Source organism: Maniola jurtina, chromosome 14 (genome assembly GCF_905333055.1).
Source record: "Maniola jurtina chromosome 14, ilManJurt1.1, whole genome shotgun sequence".
Taxonomy (NCBI): Eukaryota; Metazoa; Arthropoda; class Insecta; order Lepidoptera; family Nymphalidae; genus Maniola; species Maniola jurtina.
In genome coordinates this window covers 12453310-12479068 of record NC_060042.1, presented here as the reverse complement: position 1 = coordinate 12479068, position 25759 = coordinate 12453310, and the positions used below count along the sequence as shown (strand labels likewise).

General features: G+C 35.4%; 1 protein-coding gene and 2 long non-coding RNA genes across 3 annotated transcripts in view; 1 reads left to right on the top strand and 2 right to left on the bottom strand.

Moving 5' to 3' along the window:
* The window catches only part of LOC123871842 (sulfotransferase 1A1-like), a 25165-nt gene extending 10291 nt beyond the window's left edge, over positions 1-14874 (bottom strand). The window contains exon 1 of the mRNA XM_045915841.1: positions 14637-14874. Within this exon, the coding sequence (XP_045771797.1) occupies positions 14637-14739 (103 nt within the window). The 5' untranslated portion in view covers positions 14740-14874. The remainder of the gene's footprint in view (positions 1-14636) is intronic.
* LOC123871871 lies at positions 10042-25759 on the top strand. Its single transcript, XR_006797358.1, has 3 exons — positions 10042-10052; positions 11127-11131; positions 25699-25759. It is a non-coding gene; the product is annotated as an uncharacterized LOC123871871 (long non-coding RNA).
* Positions 21549-23302, bottom strand: LOC123871873. The gene is made up of 3 exons (XR_006797360.1): positions 23172-23302; positions 22552-22557; positions 21549-21585 (listed from the first exon to the last, which is right to left on the bottom strand). It is a non-coding gene; the product is annotated as an uncharacterized LOC123871873 (long non-coding RNA).

Sequence of the window (25759 nt, the reverse complement as noted above, 5' to 3'; positions counted from 1 at the left end):
ATATTTAGAGCTCCCTGGGATCACGAAATAAGAAACTGTTACCAAAATTTAAAAAAGTCGACGCCATTTTGAAATTCTTTGTTAATTGACCGATTTCGTTCAAAATCGATATTTAGAGCTCCCTGGGATCACGAAATAAGAAACTGTTACCAAAATTTAAAAAAGTCGACGCCATTTTGAAATTCTTTGTTAATTGACCGATTTCGTTCAAAATCGATATTTAGAGCTCCCTGGGATCACGAAATAAGAAACTGTTACCAAAATTTAAAAAAGTCGACGCCATTTTGAAATTCTTTGTTAATTGGCCGATTTTGTTCAAAATCGATATTTAGAGCTCTCTGCGATCACAAAATAAGAAACTGTTACCAAAATTTAAAAAAGTCGACGCCATTTTGAAATTCTTTGTTAATTGACCGATTTTATTCAAAATCGATATTTAGAGCTCCCTGGGATCACGAAATAAGAAACTGTTACCAAAATTTAAAAAAGTCGACGCCATTTTGAAATTCTTTGTTAATTGACCGATTTTGTTCAAAATCGATATTTAGAGCTCTCTGCGATCACAAAATAAGAAACTGTTACCAAAATTTAAAAAAGTCGACGCCATTTTGAAATTCTTCGTTAATTGACCGATTTCGTTCAAAATCGATATTTAGAGCTCCCTGGGATCACAAAATAGGAAACTGTTACCAAAATTTAAAAAAGTCGACGCCATTTTGAAATTCTTTGTTAATTGACCGATTTCGTTCAAAATCGATATTTAGAGCTCCCTGGGATCACGAAATAAGAAACTGTTACCAAAAGTTAAAAAAGTCGACGCCATTTTGAAATTCTTTGTTAATTGACCGATTTTGTTCAAAATCGATATTTAGAGCTCTCTGCGATCACAAAATAAGAAACTGTTACCAAAATTTAAAAAAGTCGACGCCATTTTGAAATTCTTCGTTAATTGACCGATTTCGTTCAAAATCGATATTTAGAGCTCCCTGGGATCACAAAATAGGAAACTGTTACCAAAATTTAAAAAAGTCGACGCCATTTTGAAATTCTTCGTTAATTGACCGATTTCGTTCAAAATCGATATTTAGAGCTCCCTGGGATCACGAAATAAGAAACTGTTACCAAAATTTAAAAAAGTCGACGCCATTTTGAAGTGCTTTGTTAATTGACCGATTTCGTTCAAAATCGATATTTAGAGCTCCCTGGGATCACAAAATAAGAAACTGTTACCAAAATTTAAAAAAGTCGACGCCATTTTGAAATTCTTTGTTAATTGACCGATTTCGTTCAAAATCGATATTTAGAGCTCCCTGGGATCACGAAATAAGAAACTGTTACCAAAATTTAAAAAAGTCGACGCCATTTTGAAATTCTTTGTTAATTGACCGATTTTGTTCAAAATCGATATTTAGAGCTCTCTGCGATCACAAAATAAGAAACTGTTACCAAAATTTAAAAAAGTCGACGCCATTTTGAAATTCTTTGTTAATTGACCGATTTCGTTCAAAATCGATATTTAGAGCTCCCTGGGATCACAAAATAAGAAACTGTTACCAAAATTTAAAAAAGTCGACGCCATTTTGAAATTCTTTGTTAATTGACCGATTTCGTTCAAAATCGATATTTAGAGCTCCCTGGGATCACGAAATAAGAAACTGTTACCAAAATTTAAAAAAGTCGACGCCATTTTGAAATTCTTTGTTAATTGACCGATTTTGTTCAAAATCGATATTTAGAGCTCTCTGCGATCACAAAATAAGAAACTGTTACCAAAATTTAAAAAAGTCGACGCCATTTTGAAATTCTTTGTTAATTGACCGATTTCGTTCAAAATCGATATTTAGAGCTCCCTGGGATCACAAAATAAGAAACTGTTACCAAAATTTAAAAAAGTCGACGCCATTTTGAAATTCTTTGTTAATTGACCGATTTCGTTCAAAATCGATATTTAGAGCTCCCTGGGATCACGAAATAAGAAACTGTTACCAAAATTTAAAAAAGTCGACGCCATTTTGAAGTGCTTTGTTAATTGACCGATTTCGTTCAAAATCGATATTTAGAGCTCCCTGGGATCACAAAATAAGAAACTGTTACCAAAATTTAAAAAAGTCGACGCCATTTTGAAATTCTTTGTTAATTGACCGATTTCGTTCAAAATCGATATTTAGAGCTCCCTGGGATCACAAAATAGGAAACTGTAACCAAAATTTAAAAAAGTTGGCACCATTTATAATTCTTTCTAAATTGACTGATTTCGTTCAAAATCGATATTTAGATCTATTGATCGATATTTAAAGATCGATATTTAGACTAGGCAATCACAACAAAAACAAACTTTACCATCTTGTTGACCAAATAACTATTGTTAATTAAATTGTATCCTCCAGTGCCAACCCTACCAAAATAGTTATAAAATTTGCTCGCTTCTTAGAAGCTTTGCCTCTGTTTGCTACTCTGTGGTATAACACCATGTTAGTAAATCTTAGTATATTTTTAACCGACTTTAAAAAAAGGAAGAGGTTCTGAATTCGTCGGTATCTTTTTTTTTTATGTATGTTCCCCGATTACTCAAAGACGCCTGGACTGATTTGGATTTTTTTTTTTGTTTGATAGGGTATACTTTGCAAGTGGTCCCATATAAATTTGGTAAAGATCTGATGAATATCTTTGAAGATGGAGAACAGAACTCCTCAATGGATAAGAGCAAATTCAATTTTTTTTTTTAATGTATGTTCACCGATTGCTCAAAGACGCCTGGACCGATTTGGAAATTATTTTTTTTTGAAAAGCTAGGTATACTTTGCAGGTGGTCCCATATAAAGATGAAGTTCTGATGAATATCTTCTGAGATGGAGAACAGAACTCCTCAATGGATAAGAGCAAATTGCTCGCGATCAGTGTAATTGCTTAGTAAACAGTAGGGTTTTAGCTGGGCATGGCATATTATTATAGTACAGTGGGGCCACTAAAAATTTTGAAATAAAAAATTTTCAAAAGAAAAATAAAACCGACTTCAAAAACCACAACAACTTAAATTATTTTTTACTTTTTAGTGTTTGTGATTTTGAAGTCGGTTTTATTTTTCTTTTGAATTTTTTTTATATTTATTCTGGTATTCTTCTTTCTTGGATATGGATCCCTCTTGGGTATCCCCATTTCTCTCTGTCTTTGGTACTATCAAGCTAATTTTCTCTCGCGATTTGCACAATAGCATTAGACCAACGCGTTTTCGGTCTACCTACCTGTCCTTCTTTCATCTGTAAAAATCGATACAATATGACCATTTACATTTCAGTTTTAGGGCATGTCTCAAGGTGTCTGTAGGCTTTGTCTTTTTTCTTATGTCTTCAATTCTCACTTTGAATATTTTTTGCTTAATTTATGCAACTTGCCATCGCCCTTTAGCAAGTCACTATTTCTTTTTATATTCTTTGTCTGGACCCATGTTTGGCTGGCATAGGTAAGGCATGGCAGGATGCATGTATCTATAACGGATCTTTTAAGATGTACTGGGTAAGCTCCTTTCATTCTTTCCTTTTGTGCCCAGTAAAACAAGCATACTCGGGCTACTTTGAGAACCCATTAGCAGCTAACAGCAAGGCCTGGATTCCAATTTTTATATGTGGAAGCTGTATTTCCTCGTTGCGTTTATGAGCAAATAAGAATAGTTAACTACTTTTACTAAAAAAAAAATTTTATTATTTGGCGCGAACCATCTAAACACCATGATGATTATTATTTCTGCGTTGTGAATATTACCAGAAGAAACAGCAAAAAAATTGTTCCAAGCGGCTCTATTGTAACTTGCAGTCTGCAATTTGAACGATTCTGACTTCTGGTGATAAATCTGTACCTCAGCCCCAACCCAGTACCTCTAATCTACCATTTCAAGAACTTTCAGAAGGTAGTGACGATGTAGTGACTTTTTTACATCTCAACTTAGACCATTCAATCAAAATTATTTGGATCACTTAATGAGAGATCTTAGATTGTCTAAAAAGCATCAGAACATGTGGCTTCTCGGCTCAAAGGAACAAATCTGATAACATCAGACACTTGTGTTACGGTATATTATTCTCACTACTCTTAACACATTCAGTAGCTGATGTTGCACTTCCAGCGACTTGGATGCAACAAGGGCGTTAAGTTTCATTTTCTCTGTAGTCATTTGGACTGTTTTCCAGAAAATTTAGGTGACTTTCAAACTAAGATAACTATACCAAAGGGGATAATATCATATGAAAGGGCTCTATTATACATTCTAAAACAGGTTTTATTTATTATTATTATGTAAAAGAGTTTTTGATTTATCGCGCAAAATGTAGAAAAAAATATACAATAAGTCAAAAACTGAAAATCTGACAATTTTTTTTTAAATTCCAAGCCGAAAATATACTTAAGAATTTATTAATAGGAATCGAGAGTTTATGCACTAGATAGAGTTCGTTCATTCACTGAAATTCCCAGTTCATTTACTGGCAATTTATCCTTTTGTTAAATAAAATAATTTATAATAATTAATACCACGCATTTTATTTGATTTTTTGATATACTGTGTACAGATACACAAAAAATAAAAATTATATATAGAACAATTCTCATATATCTTAATTTTAGGTCAAAGTCAGGGTAATCCTTATTCGTTCATGTACTGGATCTTTTACCCTCCTACGTCAAAATACTAAAAGTCCGCGTAAATTTCGCAGATTGAAATCTCTGCTTGATTAATTGTCAATAGAGGGTCATGACATGTCAAAATTGCTAGTTTGAAGGTGAAATCGTCTAAGTCATTCGAGATGGTTTTCCTCTTAAGTAATAGATAATACAAAACGTATGATACCGGGTTTTATTGATTACCAAGTTCAGGTCTTGTAATGAAATCCATACGCCCATACTAAATATTATAAATGCGAACGTGTCCTGTCTGTCTTTTAACTTTTCGCGGGACATCCGTTTAACCGATTTTGATAATATTTTGTACACAGATAGCTTGCGTCCTGGGGATGGATACAGGCTACTAATTATCCCAGGAAATCAAAGAGCTCTGACATCACACTTAATATTATAAAGGAGAAAGTTTGTATGTGTGTGTGTGTGTGTATGTTTGTTACTCCTTCACGCAAAAACTACTGGACGGATTGGGCTGAAATTTAGAATGGAGATAGATTATACCCTGGATTAGCACATAGGCTACTTTTTATCCCGGAAAATCAAAGAGTTCCCACGGGAATTTTAAAAAACCTACATCCACGCGAACGAAGTCGCGGGTATCAGCTAGTGATTCTTAAAACATTTAAATCCACGTGGACAACGTAGTATGTAGTATTTATTTGTTACAGGCATAGACTTTTTATCCCACAAAATCAATCCTTACGGGATTTAAAAAATAAACCACCTAAATCCACGTTGACCAAGTCGCAAGCATCATCCAGTTATCAATATAAATATATAGTATACCTACTTAACCACTCGCCATCGCATATTGCTTCTCTAAAATAAAGCAGCCTTAAGATGCTACTCAGCCTTAGGTTGTGTCTAAGTAACATTTTTCTTTAAAAACAAGATTCCGACGAATTGATAACCTCCACCTTTTTTCGAAGTCGGTTAACAAAATAAAAGGAGAGTTAGGTATAGAGAACTTTTTTGTTCATAAAATCCGTGGATTATACACGTAAGGGCTGTTTTGTTTCATAAATCACTCCAGATAATGCGTGTTTTGATTATAGACCAAGAGCCGGTGAAAGAAAGTGAATTAAAAAAAATTACACCCTAAGATAATTTTGTTTTGTGTACACACTGTGTCATTTCCGTTGAGTTATCATCGTTTATGATTGTCTATGATATGTATTCAATACACTCTTATAATATTGTAATGGTTGTCTACAGAATAAGTAAGCAACTCTTATATATATATATATATAATCATCTTTATTCCAGATATTACATCCATTTTGTTAGTAATACAAATAACTGCTTATGCCTATGTTAGTAAGTAAGTTTGTTTATTTATTATAATATAATTTTATTTGACTAGATATCCACCCATGAGACACTAAGAGTGCATGTGCAAACCAATCCAGTGTCTCATAAATGGATTATCTAGTTTTTCAGACAATGTCTTCAGAATGTCGTTGGAACTACCGCGGATTCTGCTCATCACCGATGCTGCTCTTTTTCTCATAATTGCATAAAAATCATCGGTACGAGCCTCAGCAAACATCAGTGACGCACTGCAGAATCTCGGCAGCCCCATCAGCACCCTGAATCCATTATTATATTGGACGCGCAGGTCATTGTAGGTCCTCTGCGTATATGACACCCACAGGCTGCACGTGTAGAAAGTTTGGCAATATGCCTTAAAGAGAGTTATTTTTACTTGTTTGTCGCAACGTGCAAACCTGCGAGCTACCATATTGCATCGGACTGCCAATGCCCTGCGCTCCCTTTCTATATCTTTTATATCAGACATGTCTTCCGTAACAATATGCCCTAGATATTTAAACTCTGCGACTCTTTTAAGAGGAACTCCGTTAAGAGTCACAGGAGGGATATCATCCGGCGAGTTACCTTTGCTCTTAAAAACTAATAGCTCACTCTTTTTTACATTATACATGAGTCCATGTGACTCAGCATACGACTCGCACATCTTGAGTAACTTTCTCAGTGCGCTAATTGATGGACTCAGCAGAACCATATCGTCTGCATAACTCAAGTTATTCACCATAGTGCCATCAATAGAGCAGCCGATCCCGGTTCGGCGGAGTCCATCAATCAGCTGATCAATGTAGACGTTAAACAGGGAGGGAGATGTTAGTCCACCCTGTCGAACTCCGCATTCAAGGTGATATGGATCCGAAAAAGCACCAGCCCATTTGACCCTGTTCGTTTGTGAGCTATACCAAAACCTTAATATATTAACCAATTCTGGTGGCACTTTAAGGTCCCTCAGCTTTGTCCACAGCTGTTCGTAACAAACAAGGTCAAATGCCTTAGAAAGATCGAGAAAAGCGGCATAGACAGGTGTCTTCCTGTCAGTATAGTATTTAACAGTCTGCTTGAGCGCCAGTATAGCACTTTCCGTGGATACGTTGCTTCTAAAGCCGAACTGTGCATCATTTAATTTCATATATCCACTGAGCTGGCGGTCAAGCAGACCATCAAACACCTTTCCCAATATTGTAGCTAATGTAATTGGCCTGTAGTTACATTTGTCGGCAATATCACCCGTCTTAGCCAGGGTGAATCAGCTAGTAAACTTTCTATCTACAAGTCCGTAACGCATCATTTTGTAGGCTCATTTGAGCCGGTATCAACACTTAATTAGAGATTTTCACCAGCTCTCAGCCTAGTCAGATATATACGTTTTGATTAAGTTTTGTTTTGAGTACAAAAACAGCGGCATAATCCACCGGGAGTGAACTTCATTTCAGACTCAATTCCAAGAAGGTGAAATTTATTTGAATATTATACACACGTCGTTATCTTTATTATTATTAGGATCAGATTCGTTGTAACAATATTTTTAACCTCCGACCCAAAAAGAGAGGTATTATAAGTTTGATGTGTGTATCTGTGTATGTCTGTGGCATCGTAGCTCCTAAACTAATGAACCGATTTTAATTTAGTTTTTTTTTTTGTTTGAAAGGTGGCTCTTTTCTAGTTACTGTAACCTTCACTTGTCGGGGGTGTTATAAGTTTTTAATTTACACTTGTTATAAAATAAAATACTTAAATAGGGCGACAAGTTATGAGTATGTGTAACAAACTTAACAAAAGCCTACCTAAAGAAATTTTCTTCGATGAAGAATTAGTAATTTATATCGATGGAAATTCACTAAACTTACTTTGTAAAAAAGACAGTTAATTCGTCATTGATGACTATAATCATAAGTAATAAACTGAATTGAACTTTACCGAAACTAAAACCTAACTAGACGAAGTTTTAGATGAAACCAAAAGTCAAAGTTAATCTAACTTGCTAATCGGCACGTCTTGGCCATATGGGAACATAGATTAAGACCAGGGTTGTTACGGATGCGAAAATTTTGACATTAGCAGATGCGGATGCGGATTTCCGGATTAGAGATATTAAAGAAAATTGATTTAATTTTAATGTGTTTTATTTAATCAAATTTTGAGACTAAAACTAAAACAATTTTTACCATAGGGGCCTATAAAGAGAAAAAAATTATTCAATAATTCAATTTAAAAATTGCTGAATTATATTTAATAAATAGTAAAATGGCAGCCTTCTCAGCCTGCAACCTGTTTCGCAGTGGATCATTTATTAACCCAGCTCCACTAAATGGGTTGCTTTACTAAAACATAAGCGAGGCACACGCCACTCAAGCCCCACCCGCTTTCTTTACAAGTTACAGATATGAATCCACAATCCTTATCCGTAAAAGCTTCGCATTAATTGATACGGATGCGGATGCAGATGTCTGAATTAATGCGAATGTTCTGCATTTGCGGATGCGGATGCGAACATCCGTAACACCCCTGATTCAGACTAGTCGCAATCATCCGAATTCAAACAGATTTTGCTTTCCTACAGCTCTTAAATAAACGCATTTCTTTTTCGGATATACCTACCTACCTACCTAGATTGTAAAAATATCTAGAGAGAGTAAAATTTTTAACCTTATCAATTTATATAAATTGAAGTTTTATGTACCAACGACCCTAATATTACGTGAGTGATCAACTTACGTCAACAAATAAAATACCTATCAACAAGAATTGCAAGCAATTTTGATTATGATCGCTACGGAATTTGAAAACAAACGAACAAACCTCATATCTCTTAATCATAGATTATAATATTAGCGTCATATTTAATATATAATACCAATTAAATACTTATCTGGTGTAAATAACAAGATTTAAAAAGCGATGGTGATAAAGTGAGTGCGTACGTCCTTAACGTAGGTAGGTATGTAACGTACGTCGAGTACAGGCTTTTGGGGGCAATAAAGTGCAATTCCGGGTGCAAATGCACTTCGAACAATTTAAAAAGGCTGCTTAAGGCCAATTCACACCAAGCACGTACACGTAAACCTCTAACACACCGGGTTACACATACGTCCACGCTTTACACAAGCGGTGTGCCATGTTTCATACAGTTCCATACATTACAACGCAATAGTACACGCTACATCTACGCTTACGCAGCCTGTGTGAACGAGCTTTTATTCTGTTCTAAAAAAACTACGTTCAACTATGACCCAGTCACTTTAAGGCAACTGAGGACTGAGATCGCAGTAGAACGAGTAATTTTGTAAATAAAAGTATAAATATGATCTATCGGTACAAAACTCACAAAAATTGCTACTAACTTCATCAATGTTTGCAGAGGAATATAAAATTACAAGTGTAAATTAAAAATTTTCAACACCCCCGACAAATCATTTTCATATAAATAATTATGTATATCTAGGCAACGTCCATCTTGACAACTTGACATTTGTCAATTGACACTTAAATATTATGAACCTAAGGGTTATCTAACCTTCTTTTCTACAAGAAAACTAGAAAATAGCTGATAACTTTTAAACGGCTGAACCAATTTTTTTGGATTATAGCTAAGAACACTCTCGATCAAGCCACCTTTCAAACAAAAAAAACTAAATTAAAATCGGTTCATTCGTTTAGGCGCTACGATGCCACAGACAGATACACAGATACACAGATACACAGATACACAGACACACAGATACACACGTCAAACTTATAACACCCCTCTTTTTGGGTCGGGGGTTAAAAATAATTATTGTTGGTGACGGTTTCAATCACGCATCAATTTCATCTATTGCATGCCCCTAACGTTTTTCGTTTTAAATCTTACAAGTATCCTCGTAGCTAACTATAATTATTTAAGGTCAAGTGGTTTGTGAACATTTTGGCCTTCAGCTATCAAAATTATACATTTATTTCGATATTAATTGAAACAAATCTTCGCTTTTGAAATATACTAACATTTTTTTTGATACAGAACTAGATTGTTCGTATAATTACGGCACAATTTAGCAACAAAGCTAGGTCATAAAAATGTTCCTCTTACCCGAGATTTGGGGTAAGAGGAACACTCGATACTTTTAAGTAATAACTCGTGTTTTTAAGTGTTTATATAGCATGTACTAAATTTTTTTTTGAGTTAAGGGAATCAAAACCTTACCTCGTTTAAAATAAGGTCCTATTTAGGCTGATAGCATACAAAAACGAAATTTGGGGTAACAGGAACATATAGGTAAGGTCAGAGGTGCTAAACTTTTTCTGGTATTAAATGAACGTATTAAAAACTAGCTTTCCGCCCGCGACTTCGTCCGCGTTTTGGTTATATCGCGCTTGGCACAATTTTTCAAAACATGAACCCCCTTTAGTGTCCCGTGATCGGTTAAAATGAAGCCTATGCCCCTAGCCCCGGGTGTCAAGCTACCTACCTTCCAAATTTCTTAAGATTGGTTCAGTGGTTTAGGCGTTTACGCAACAGACAGACAGACAGACATACAGACAGACAGACAGACAGAAAGACAGACTTTCGCATTTATAATATTGGTCGGAATAGTTGGGATAGAAATGTATTCTAAAAACAGATATGGTTTTAGTAAATTTCTTTACTTAATTACAATTTAAAAAATTAACTCGTAAGAAACAAAAGAAACTTCTAACAATTTTGAACTTTTCTCACTTTGGCCTATACGCGTAATTGTAAACAACAATGTATCACAACAAAAATACTGTCACAAACAATAACATTCGTAGTGAAATATAAACTATAACATAATGTTTTGGGGCTGCATAACCTGACAAAGCGCCACTTTTAACGGCCCTAACTGCTTCTAATAGTTTTTCTTTCGGGTAAGAACTTCTATCGGTCTTTTTTTCGTAAGCTCGAGGCATTTTGCTTTTTCTGTAACAAATAAACAGTTAAACAAATCATGGCTATTTACGGAACGTGTTATACCGGCTGATTTTTAAGTCCTGGCCAAAATTTGTAGGATAAACCTTAACCTTTTGTATGGGACCAACTTTCGTACTCGAAAAAAAAAATCTACTAAGTATTTCATACATTTTGGTCACAGCTGATCGATACTTTTGTATGGAACAGCTGACTTTTTATTTAGAAAAAGTTGTTCATATTCATAGGTAGGTTTATCCTACAAATCTTGGCCAGTACTTAAAAGTCAGCCGGTATTTTAGTGGATTTTAAAAATGTTTGTTACCCCCTGAAACCGGGAAAGAGGAACATATGTTTCTCTTAACCTAGTACAGCCGTTCCTCTTTCCCAGCTTGCCATTTTGAAGGTTATGTTTTTATTGACATCGAAAAAGCACTAAAAACACACACTACAAACAATACAATACGTAGAAAATAAAGATTAAACGTAATAATTACACTTACCATAGCAATCAACCGCAAAACTGATGTTTTTAATATTTTAATAACACAAACAAGGAACGCCGCTAGGTCTTGGTTTTTTTAGTTTGACAACTGATTTTTTTTCCTCTCTTTTACTCGCTTATCTGCCGTGTTGTAGCACCATCTATCCAAGAATATATGAACTACGCCTAATACTGTTATATCAACGTAGTGACCATAGAGCTCGCCGTTATAGTTTTCTGTTTACTAGTTACAGTTTCTCTTCCCCCCGCGTCCCTCTTACCCCACCTGACCTTAATACTTTTTAGTTCGTTTAGAAAAACGTGCTATTTTCAACAAATATTTGGATTATTTATGTTTTTGTTGAATTTTAAAATACGTAAACAAGAACCGAGTGCGCACGCACCGATTAGGGATATCTAAAAAGATAATCTTAATAATATGACAGTCACATACTCGTAATTACTAATCTCACAATAATAAATGATATGTAATTTATTTATTGACCGATATTTAGTAGGTATGCCCGATTTTAGTGATCCTCTATAAATTACTACTGATAATTTGATTCAATGTGTCACCTATCTATTGAATGTTGAGTTGATCTATTGCCTATAATCACTAACCTTGAAAATAGAATGATAAAAATAAATAGAGCAGGGAAATTGTTTCTTTGTATTTGATAACTAGATGATGCCCGCAGCTTCGCCCGCGTGGATTGGTCAGATCCCTTGCAGCATCAGGATTAAGGAGTTCCCTTAACGATTTAAAAAAAAATACGCAAATCGGTTCAGAAATCTCGAAGATATCAGTGTACGTGCATGCCTACTACATAGTTAGAAAAAAATACAACTCCATTTTTCAAGGTCGGTTAAAAAAGTAGCCTATGTTACTCCTTTGTTAATAATCCTTTGGTTGTCTGTGAAAGTCCCGTCAAAATAGGTTTAGCCATTCAGAAGATTAGCCCGTTCAAACAGACAAGACAATTTTATTTATTAGTATATATAGATTCTATGCCTTTGACTGCGATCGCACATGTTAGTAATGATATTAGATGATAGATAATAGCAGACCAACCTAAGTAGGGATGTAACAGTTACTTATTATATTAAACTCATACCCCTACGGAGCAATCGTGCGGTAAGGAAGCGACCCGAGATGGCACGAGTAATTTCGGGATATGGCAGAGTCGTTGTGGTCGACATTTACCACGAGATCAAAGGCGTCGGACTATTGCAGTGTCTCTCTTTACATTGTTTTATGGTATTTTGATCTTAGAAGCTCTTTCGTGTTCGAAGCTCTGTCAACGTTGGCGAGTTATTCAAAGCCCAAATGTTAGCTTGGTGTAAGAAGATGAAATATCCGAGGTCGTCGCGAATCTAATCTCATCAAATACAATCACTAGGTACACACTCATAATTATTTTTAATGCAAAAGTATATATTATGTTTGTTGGTTTACCTATTGGTTTGTTGGTACCATTTGGTACCTACCTATGTCCTTCAATCACCGCCGCAATAAATGAGCAACGGATTTTTGCATGGATATGGATATAGTTAAATACCAGGTTACTTTTGTCCCGGAAAATAAAAGAGTTCCGTTGAAATTTTATAAATCCAACTTGCCGCGGATAAAGTCGCAGATAATTTATCTAAGTTAAAACAAATTCGTATTAATTACTACGGAACATAATAATGTAGTCATCTTTCTCAACAAAGATAAATCGAATCAGTCCAAGGTTTTACGCAGATCACGATAAGGCAAATATCTTTATTATCTTTAATATCTTTACGATACCTTTTATATTATTTTCAGTGCTAAGATAACCCTTAACCCATTTTCGATGGAAAATAGACTCTATTTTGTTAAGCACAGGGGTTCATTTAGCATTTAGAGAATAATTAATAAAGCGTTGTGGAGTAAGTACCTGTGACTTATTGCTAATCTAACGTGAGAAGTCTTACGTAACTATTCTTACATAAAACTGTTCATAAAGATATATATTTATTACTAAATCTTCACCCAAAAAATAGTGATTAATTGATGTCACTTCATGTCCACTGTCTCCTTGCCTATGATTTCTATTAAATATTTTTTAACTGACGAATAAAGATATCTGTCTCGGCAGATTTTTCTGGTTCCCTGGAGTTTTAAATTTTCAAAATTCTTCGTCAAAGTATTTTTTGGCTATGCGGGCACCATACGCTGACTAAGTTAGGTATGCATACCGGTCAACCCTGGTAAAACAGCCGTCATTTTGTGAAGCACGCTCGAAGGTGTCAAAAGGTGCGTAAACCCGCGCTAAGATCTATGTAATCTAGTTCGCTTCGCAATTAGACTTTGGGGTCCCAGAGTGCTAGAATGGCGACCTCGCAACCGAAAGCGCAGCGTAGAAGACTCTCCACTAGGTGGACAGACGATATCAAACGAGTCGCAGGGAGCCGCTGAATTCAGGCGGCGCGGGCGCAAGACCGTGGCGTGTGAAACTCCCTACAAAACTACTTCAGCTGTCCAGCTGTGGACGTCTATCGGTTGATAATTATGATGATGATGATGACTCATTAGTGAAGTTAACTAGACTGGATTTTCCAATTTTTAACCGACTTCAAAAAAAAGGAGGAGGTTCTCAATTCGTCGGAATCTTTTTTTTTTTTGATATTATTTTCGCATGTGTTTCGCCTTTAGAAAATGCCAAAAGCAAATTAAAAAAATATTTAAACTCACTTTATAAATTTGAACTTTGTTAACTCACCTACTACACTAACCTACGTTAAAACTAAGGAGATTATAGCTGTACTTATATTTAAAATGTACCTAATCAAACTTTGTGTAAGTATGTATAATTACTGAAAATGGAAATATTTTCTCCAATGCACTGTTACATAATTCCTAATTTTTTTAAAGTTTTCTTTCAAAAAAAACACACACACACACAACTTTAACACACACACACACACACACACACACACACACACACAGGAGTAGAGAGTATTCTCTACTCCCTCACGTTCATAGCCCGATAGGACGGAAATCCAACACAACCAGAGAGTATCAATCAACTGGTAGTACTTAAATATAGTTAATCACCTGCACGAGTGACGAATTATTTTTAACGATGATCTTTTCAATTGGAATGTATAGTAACTACATATTCAAAAAAGCTTTGTAAACCTAAAAAAAACTTACCGAACAAAAAAAGTTCCATTAAAGTACCTTATTAAAAGAAAACCACAAAACACCACACATAAACGCACCTAGTAGACATTTCTTGATAGCCTTGTCTTCCTCTGGCGTCACGTTTTGTATATCATACGGCAATTCCAACCACGGAGCCATGGCTAGGGGCGATGGAACCATACTGTGATAAAACAAGCCAATCGGTGGGTTTTCAATCACCTTTGTATCTAATCAACGCGGTATCGATCTACTATTTCGATAAAATTACTATTACTTGCTCCACTATACATCAAATCTATTTATTTTCTCTCACCATCACTGGAAACATCAAAAATCACTTTAATAAAACATTTAAAATGACTATTTTTTTCGCGTTAAAAACTTTTGAACATATTAAATGAATTCATAATTTGAATGTCACTACAAAAATCGCTACATAAAGCATCGATGATTGCAAAAAATTAAAACGTATATTTTATAGCTTTTACCCAAAAATGTTATGTATCTAAATTATTGAAATCGACTTTAATTAACTCTTTGAACACTGAAAATCGCTTTAATAATATCAATTGAAAATTTGAATCAAAATTCTTAACTTTTTAATCGACATATTTATAACACCACGAGTAAAAAATTTTACTTATATTATGATAGCACGGCGGACATCGAAAATTACTTAAAATATTTTAAATTTTTCACGATAGACACGTAATTATTCGAAAAATTTATTTAAAAACCACAATTAACTATTACCTAAACGTATTATAGTTTTGATTAATTTTTTTTAATTAAAAATTTATTCAGAAACCTTTCTGAAGTCTTAATTCCTATTCAATGGTTTTGTTTGACTGGGCAAGTATCCATATCTGTGACGTCATTAGATTTTCCACAAACACGTCATAGTTGTACACTCATAAAATGAATAAAATGTAAAATGTGTCATTTAGGTTTAATAGCTATAGCATTTTTCCTCAATGTTAAGAAGTAAGGAATAAAATATAAATAGTTTCCGAAATTAAGTTAATCCATGGATGGCGATTAATATAAAAATAATCTTAGAATTAAAGAAAAAACGCACTGAAATTAAAGTTTTTTTTGTCGAATTAGATATTTATTTATTAGATTGTAAATTAAATAGATATTTAGTTACACTACGCTACGTTACACTGTATGAAGGGAAAACTGTTCAAGATAGGAGAAAATGGAATTTAATTAACGTTTTGCCTATTAGATTACATTACTAATGTTTTATGTGTTAGCATACTTTGCCAACACGTATCTACAGACACGCCAACTTTCATCTCCAACTTGCCTAACTAGAGAATTTGCAAGTCTTGGCATTGGCACCTACGAGTAATTTATCTGATGTAGTTAGGTTGATCCATCTTCCCGTTATGACGCAAGATCTCAGCTTTGTAAAATAACTAAATGTGTACTAAATGTATGAAGCACTCTACTCAGAAGAAACTGATTTCCGAACTGGTGATAGAGTCTTGATATAAAATAAATATAGACATTGAGCTACGAGAATAGACAATTTGGTTGATAATTCGAGTAAATTGCCAATCAAATAGTACCATGCGGTATAGGCGTTTATGTGTCTGGTAACGATTGCTTATTGCTCGACGTACTTTCCATACATTAACAATGGACAAGTATCATCTCCCAAGCGTTGCGTCTTGCGTGTCCCATCGCGCGTTGCGGTTGCTTAGTTCAAAGTCTAGCTAGAGTCATACTTAATTATTTTTTCTTCATACCTATTTGAAAACCGAAAATTGGCATTACGGGACAACGGGAACAAAATTCTATTTTGTTCTTATGATAGTTTGAACTTTCTCTCTTCTGATTGGTCCGCGTTCGTGCTTTAGGAACCTGTACTATTACGTATATTATGTATTCTGAGCTTAGTATGTGTTTTGTTTTTCTCTAATAGATATAGTGATGAAAAATTGCGTATGCCACTCGGGGCCAACATGTTGACACATCTATAAATGCCTAATAATTCAATATAATTAGTACAATAATTATACATTCGGCGGTGGTAGATTGATAACGCAACCTTGTTTGCTTGTAATGTGTAAAAATAATGTTGGTATCGCTTCAGAGGCATGGTATATGAGTTTTGGCTTTACAAAATACATTTTATCAAAATGTGTTTAGCTGTACTCTACACTGTGTGTGTGTGTATACTCTATCCATAGAGAGGGCTCTCTCAGTTACGTAATCCAATACAAATGACGAAGACAAAAACCTCAATGAGTGTTTACCATTTTGAATCACCAACCAATCACAAACGGACATGTTTTCGAATTGAATTAATTCGCATGTTTTATGATAGAGAGTAAGGAAAACATAGCTTCATTTGTGATTGGTTGGCCCCTCAAAATAATTAACGCCCACTCTGTTTTTTGTCTATGTCCTTTATATGGGATTATTACGCGACAGAGAGAGCCCTATACTAACTTCTCCCCTTGGATAGAGTATAGAACAGACTTGATCTATTGAAATGGCGTTCGTTCTATTCTCGCCATTATTGGTATACCTACTTACCTAAACTGGTAAACTCTTTAGGCAGGCTACCTACCTACATAAAATATTATGTATTTTGTTTGTGAACCGCTGTGAATAATTTCTTGCTCTCGACGACATTCAAAACCAGTCAAGTGCGAATCGGACTCGCACACGCCGGATTCCGAAGCATTGTAGAATAAATAGCACTTCTTTTTTAGGGTTCTGTAGCTCAAAAGGAAAACGAAACCCTTATAGGATCACTTTGTTGTCTGTCTGTCTGTCTGTCGAGAAACCTATAGGTTACTTTCCGTTGACCTAGAATCACGAAATTTGGCAGGTAGGTAGGTCTTATAGCACAAATACAGGAATAAATCTGAAAACCGCGAATTTGTGGTTACATCATTTAAAAAAAAAATGTTTTTCAATTTCCAAAGTAAGATAACTATACCAAGTGGGATGTCATATGAAAGGGTTTTACCTGTACATCCTAAAACAGATTTTTATTTACTTTTATGTATAATAGTTTTTGATTTATCGTGCAAAATGTTGGAAAAAATACCTGAGTCTGACTAGCACTTGGCCGGTTTTGTTTTTTGGTGTAACCACAAATAATTCATGGTTATCCGATATTTCCCTTTACTTGTGCGATACGACATTGCTTACCGAATTTCATGTTTCTGCTAAAAGTCAATTTATAAGAACCCAATATACCTACTTAGGTAGTTCACCATGAAAGTGAACGTGCTGAAAATCAGAGATAAAATATTATGTGCATAAGCAAATATGATAAGATATGCTTTACCAGAACTTTAATTAAATATTTACTTTGTACTATGTTAGCTAATCTGTGATCGTTGTAGTTTATTAGTTTTACCTACATTGTAGCTAATTCTGTTGTACACAATCTCTAAACTAAAACTAAATTCATCATCATCATCATTGTCAACCGATAGACGTCTTGGAATATACGTTGGATTCCCCGATCCGTCCCCATACTAAGAGTACTAATATAACTCTTAGAATAACAGCTCGTTCACACAGGCTGCGAAAGCGTTGCGTAAGCGTAGACGTAGCGCGTATCTTTGCGTTGTAATGTATGGAACTGTATGAGACATGGCACACAGATTGCGTAAAGCGTGGACGTATGCGTAACCCGGTGTGCTAGGGGTTTACGCGCGTCATTATGCACGTGTCACGTGTACGCAATTGATGTAAATCGGCCTTTAACGATCACAGTTGTTAGTGATAATAACCGGGACCGGAGAGACGGAAAAAACGAAAAGACCAAATTCTCACCTCCAAATTCACTCACACAGGTCACTCATCCAGTTATCAACTTGGATCAACGAGTCAGTTAGTCTATTTGTAAGAATAAATCCTAAATCCTACTAAGTATATAAAACACAAAAATAGTTTCTACCTAAATCTGTTAAAGACTTTGAAACCATCCAACCGATGTGCCCCAAACTGGTTTCATTAGAAAGGCAATAATGCGAAGATGGTTTTGACCAATTCATTAGGCACATTCTTTTTAACGTATCCGCTAGTACGTGATAAAAGCCAGGGTATCATAGTGTGACAAATGCGGCGCATTGCCCTCTGACAGCGCGGTCAGCTCAGCCTGTCAGCCGGCCATTTGTTAGCGACTCCGCTCCCTGCCCCCGACTCCGAGCTTAAGATACTAAATCATGACATACTGCATGTTCTTACACTGTGGTCTTGCCTCAATCAAGTGTCTAAAGTAAATATTCTCTTGTGTTTCACTTATTATGCCCTCGACATCGTCCGCGTGGATGTAGGATTTTCAAAAATCCCGTGGGAAACTGATTTTCGGAATAAAAAGTATCCTTCACCGTGATGTAAATGGTTTGACCGAATTTTTGTTATCTTTATTATATTTTCTTGTTTCTTATGCTGCTTTCGATTATTATTTTTGAAGGGCCGGCAACGCATCAGTGGTTCCACTGGTGCTGTAAATGTTAATGGGTGGCGGTAATCACTTAACATCAGGTGACCCGCCTGCTCGTTTACTCGCTATTTTTTATTTAAAAAAACAACTTATTACCGCTATTGAAAAGAATGCCTTATGAAATTTCAAAAAAAAAAACAGGTTAGGTAGGTACCTAAACATGAAAAAAAATTAAAAAATTTTTTACTCACTTTTCATGTTTACTACGTGGTACATACCTACTAAACATCAAAAGTGAGTAAAAATTTTTTTTTAACTCTTGCGTGAACTCATTTTAGCATCATTTTTTGAGGTTTCTTAGACAATAAATTTTAGAAAAACCAACGATATAAGAAATAATGAACGCTAAAGTGTTGTATGCCTACGGAACCTTATGCGTGTTCTGACTTCTGACACGCACTTGACCAGTTTTTCTATTTTTGACTTTTGACTTTGGTACGGAATCCTAAAAGTTTATATTTTTGAACCCAAGAGTAACAAGTGTAAATTAAAAATTTATAGCACCCCCCACAAGTGAAGGTTACAGTAACTAGAAAAGAACTGATAACTTTCAAACGGCTGAATCGATTTTCTTGGATTATAGCTAAGAACACTCTCAATCAAGCCACCTTTCAAACAAAAACCCCTAAATTAAAATCGTTTCATTAGCTTAGGAGCTACGATGCCACAGACAGATACACAGATACACACGTCAAACTTATAACACCCCGTTTTTTTGGGTCGGGGGTTAAAAACACATTATCAGTATTCTTTTCTTATCCTTAATTGAGTTTCTATCGGACAGACGTCGGTGCAGACAGATTAATTAGCCATTAAACTTCTTGCAAACTTTCGCAGGACTTACCAGAAAGTACTTAGGTTCCTTAAGAATACCAATTTATTGTATAACACTCTTCAACCATCACAAACCTTATATCTTTAATCTTAAGGTTCATTATTGGCAGTGGCATAGGTAAAGATAAATATGTAAAATAAATAAGGCGAGCCGCACATTGACTGCTAACGATACTTGCACGTATCGATTGCTGGAGCGAATATCCACCGCACACTAATCATTATTTTGTTTTCATGCGCGATTTCAGTTGCTCTAGAAACTAGCGACCAAGGTACAAGCTTTGGACTTTTTGCATTGTTGAAATAAGGAAGGATGATTAGTGTAAAAGAGAGGCATAGTTTCTTTATCCTTTTGTTTCCTAGAAAAGATGAACTACTTGCAAGACGGGCGTTCTGGGTAGTTCTGGCACGTGGTGGTAGTGAAGAGTTTCTGTTCTTTTCACAAATTTTAAGTGTGACAAGCACAGTGATGTTTCTAGCATTCCAAAGTACAAAAAACTAGCAATTTAACTAGCAGCATGACAATCTTCAAAATTATTTTGAATTAAACTAATCTTCTGAAATTTGCACCTTGACATGAAAAAACGATTATAGTACCAGAATTACGAAACAGAGAGTAATGTATTATACCTCATTTAAATTGGCATTAAATCAGTAAGTTTTTCTAATACAGGGTCATTTTTCCGTAGTACATTTTTTTTCACAGTGCGCTTAATTAATATATTATAGTGATACTTAATTTTTGGTAACGCTTTAAAAGTTTTGGAAAAAAATTAATTGCTCTTGTAATTTGGTAGCCAGAGCCTCAATAGAAGGTTTGTAGAGCTGATACATTATCTAGTAATGACGCAACATCGTTTGTTTTATTGTTTTTTATCTCATTTTTTTTAATTAGTGTAATTGTAAGAGAATTTGGTATTTTGTTAAAAAACCCAAAAATATTCATAACTTTTAGGGCAATTTAAATATGGCCATGCTGTAGAAATTTTTTTTTGCTGGAAATGACCTCCTCTATCTCCCTATTGCGTTTGATCCACGACTTTTTGACCACCCTGTACTAGGCCACACGAAAGTAATGAATGTGCGGCCAGTCTAAGCGTTGAGTGGCCTCAGTTCAGAAATCGGATGAGTTGGGCGGTATCAGTTAATTAGTTAGGAAAAGTGGCGATCGCTTTCATTATGAAATTTATATAGAAATCTTAGACTTCTTCATTTTTCTTTTTCTATAGGTTGAGAATGTTCAATTTTCCTTTTATTTTCCTTCCGGAATATAGATCGATATAATATTCCGGAAATGGAAATAAAAGGAAAATCGACTAATTAATTAATAATGATATCTAAGTACAAATTAAACCACTGGATATAGTTTGAGATTTTGCACTAATATAGAAATGCCAAAGGGTGTCGTCTGCTACTTTTTCACGGACAATCCTTTAACCGATTGGTACCTGCGGAGATTTTAAAAACAGTACATTTTATTACAATAATTGTAACGTTAAAATCAAAATATTATGTATATTGTATATCATTTACAAAAATAAACATTATGAGAACTCTGTTAGTTTTAATTAAAACACACGGTTTTATGAGCCTCGAAGCCCAAAAGTTTGGTAATTCGGCTAAACTAATACAGACGAATTTGCGTGATATTGTATAGAAACACAAATTATTTTATTTTAATAAGATTAGTAAAACAATAAGTTTGAAATGAGCTCAGCCAGCGTTTTAATTATGAAATTGTTTCAAGACAAGCAACTGCTACAGTCTGCATTATTAAATTTTAATGTATTAAATTAAATTCCTCTACTAGACTACTATTTCTAACCGACTGTAAAATCTCATTCATAAATTGCTTCCTCCTTGTAGTTTAGCAATTCTGAACGTGTGAAAATTTAAATTTCATGATTCTAGGTCAACGGGAAGTACCTACCCTATAGGTTCTCTTGACAGACACGATAGACGGACAGACGGACAGACAGACAGACAATAAAGTGATCCTATAAGAGTTCCGTTTTTTCTCTTGAGGAACGGAACCCTAAAAATCACATTTGAAAATAGTACCAGAGTTTTTTTTTTTTTTTCAAAAAATGCCAGCCAGTGTCACTCGGGATTATGTACTTACTCGTAAGGTAACACAAGCCGGTGCTTTCTCCATTCCAAGTTCCAACGTAGGAGGGTGATTGCTAGCATTATTTGATATTGTACGCTCAAAACTAATTATTTTATCGATTTCTCTCGTCATTATCTAGGTTGATATACGAAACATTGGCAAAAATATTGATTTTAAAGTTATGAGCCTCGAAAGATTTTAACACTAAAATGGCAACTTTGTGCGTAAATAGATAAGATTAGGAGTATGAAATTCTAACACAGTTTGACTTTAGACCTAGTTTAATGATTCATTAGTTAAATAATTTTACATTGCAGACACATGTTTATGTAACTAGCAATAAGAAAACAATAAAGCCTATTTATTATTATTATTAGGCGACTTCGTTCGCGTGGATGTAGGTTTTTTAAAATTCCCGTGGGAACTCTTTGATTTTCCGGGATAAAAAGTAGCCTATGTGCTAATCCAGGGTATAATTTATCTCCATTCTAAATTTCATCCCAATCCGTCCAGTAGTTTTTGCGTGAAGGAGTAACAAACATACACACACACACACACACATACAAACTTTCTCCTTTATAATATTAGTGTGATAGTGTGATGTGATGTGATTTAGTAGTTTTTTTCTCAAAAATACTTTTGCCAAACGACTGTTCAACCCTTTCCACGCGCTTGATTTCGGTGAAAATCATCGTGCCGCTCACCCAAAATATTCGACTCCGCGCGGATGGTAGAGGGAAGGGCCCGCCGGCGCATCCTTATACCAGGGATCTTTTCTCACACAATGTTAGGTGAAATAGCAAACAGATTACCAACATGCGCCGGCAATTACCTGCATCCAAATCTACCACACTAGATGAACCCTGAAAACATTCCGGACAGTCGTGTAATCATCAAAGCACACGTGTGCAAATTCTGTCATTATAATAATGATTCATCAATTATTATCTGTTACTATCTATTACTGTACTACACTTACCGCCCGATCGTGATAGCAAAGTGATGAATCATAGTCGTTGATTCAGTCTTTGCCTAAAACACGTTTCCTTCGTTAGGTGGTTTCGTTTCATTCCTCTTAGAATGAAAAAAACAGATCAAGTGCGAGTTGGATTCGTACACGGAGGTTTAGTACCAACATGCAAGAAATAACACATTTTACTACGACTTACGACGATATTTACGACAAACACAAATTAGTAGATAGTAGAATTAATTTCTTAAACTGGACCCTTTCAAGTAAAGATTTTTATATAAACCTGTGAGGATGATACTGCCATTGTCGCAACTAAAATACCATAAGCCTACGTTGTCGTATTAGTTTAAAAATTGTGAAAAACCAAATTGAATTTAAATTTCGTGGGCAGGCCCGTCTCATGCCCCATTTCACCAAATACCAAAATTTCAAGTTTGTAATTCATTTCGTCTACGAGCTAGAGACCTGCGGTATGATTCGGACAGACAGACAGACAGCTAGACAGACAGCAGAGTGACATTAATAGGGCTCCGTTTTTACCCATTGGATGTGGAACCCCCCAAAACGACCGACACATACGCATACTTTCGCCTTCAATACATAGGTATTGGTGTGGACGCATCCCGAATCAGTGTTCGCAATTTCCCCTTATTTCCACATGAAAGTATCTACACACAGTCGCTCGGTACTGACAGCACGTGAGCTGAGGGAAAGCCCAGTCATGCTGAAAACCAACCCTGCAGTACACCGTTTACACTAACACGCCACTGAGCTTGCAGTACACCGTTTACACTAACACGCCGCTGAGCAGAGCTAATCGATCACTTTTCGGCTCAATGATCAGTTTTAGCCGTGTTGTTATGCATTACCTATACTTACCTAAGTTTCCTGTTCTCTAACAAAGTACCTATTTAGTATAAGGTTTTTAAAAGAGTACCAACTTTAGTATTAACTTTGGTCATCCGTCGAATTTTACTGTCCATACTTATTTATATATTTATATATACATAATTCATGCTTTAAAATATTAAATACTAGCCGATGCCCGCGACTTCGCCCGCGTGGATTTAGGTTTTTGAAATCCCGTGGGAACTCTTTAATTTTCCGGGATAAAAAGTAGCCTATGTGCTAATCCAGGATATTATCTATCTCCATTCCAAATTTCAGTCAAATCCGTCCAGTAGTTTTTGCGTGAAGGCGTAACAAACATACACACACACACACACACACACACACATACAAACTTTCGCTTTTATAATATTAGTGTGATTTAAAAGGAAAAGCTGACTGACTTACTGACTGATCTATCAACGCACAGCTCAAACTACTGGACAGATTGGTTAAAATTTGGCATGCAGAATACATTTTTGAAACTTTGTTTAATTGCAACTTTACAGTTCTAATGTCTCAGACAGACAGACGGAAAAGGGTCCCCTTTTTTACTAGGGACCCTCAAAACCCTTTTACCTATTTCTTGTAAATCCAATATAAATCAACCCTTTTTGCCCATTGTCTAAGACGCTGGCGCACTTCCTCATTGTAATATTTAATAGGAATCTCGGATTCGCAAAATTCGCTGAAACAATAAATCTTATAACAAGAACGACATCGAGTCCTGTCGTTTGCGACGGGAAAGCAATTTCTTGGCCTATTATAAATCATCTGAAAATTTAATAAACCTCTCCACTGGATAAATAAGCTCATGATCCAAAAATTAGAACGGGTTACGGAATAGCTTTGACGTTCATTATAGAAATGATTTTATTACAGGATGGAGCAGACTTCAAGCATACTAAATGAAGCAGACTTCAAGCAAGACAATCAAAGAGTTCCCACGGGATTTTTAAAAACCTTAATCCACGTTAAAGTTACGGATATCAGTTAGAAGGTACTTATTACATAAGATTATTGTAAAGATATGTATTTCATTGTAAATTATCTCTTGTTCAAGTAATAACTTAATAAGCTCCATCATCCATGAAACTTAACGGGTTAACAAAACGGCTCAATCGGTTCATTGAGCCGGGTATAATCGATTACAAAGGTCGAATGGTAGATCGGAACAGGGTCTGCTCTACCTGAGTTTCTGTGCCGATTAACACTTAGAATAAACAGCACGGGTCACCGCTTTGCTAACCTTGGAGTTTAAGATATCTGAAAGAGCTGGTTCACATTGAATCGGATCGGATTTATCGTCACGATAAGTGCTGTGGTAAGCATCCACGCCTGTCGCGGCATCAGCTTAATAAAGTCTATTACAGAGTTCGAATGGTGGAGCGAAGCGGAGTGTACTCATATAGGTTTCTGTGCTGGTTACCATTTAAAATAAACAGTACGGGTCACCGCTATGCAAACCTTAAGGCTTAAGATACCTATGAGAGCTGGTTTACATTAGATCGGATCCGACACCTTTATCGTCCTGATTTGTGTGGTTTTTTTCACCCTTTTCATCTCATTATTGAGATGAAAAGGGTGAAAAAACCGTACTCAGTACTTAGCGAGATGACGATGATGGGTTGATCATGATGATGATTATTTATGTCCCAGATATTCTAGCTTTTCGCTTTGCACACATTTGAGTACATTACTACCACTTTTATAAGTCACATCGGAAAAATTCGTTCGAGCAGCGCCACCAAACCCATGAAGTACAAACCTTATTAATTGTAGTTAAAATTTTAAAGACAAGAACAAGAGACACTTGCTGTCTCGCTCATAATTTAGCGCGTACAAACTACAAAGCATAGCGCGTAGGCAACAACCAATAGCAGACGGACGCGCACTATGATTGGCTAAGATATTT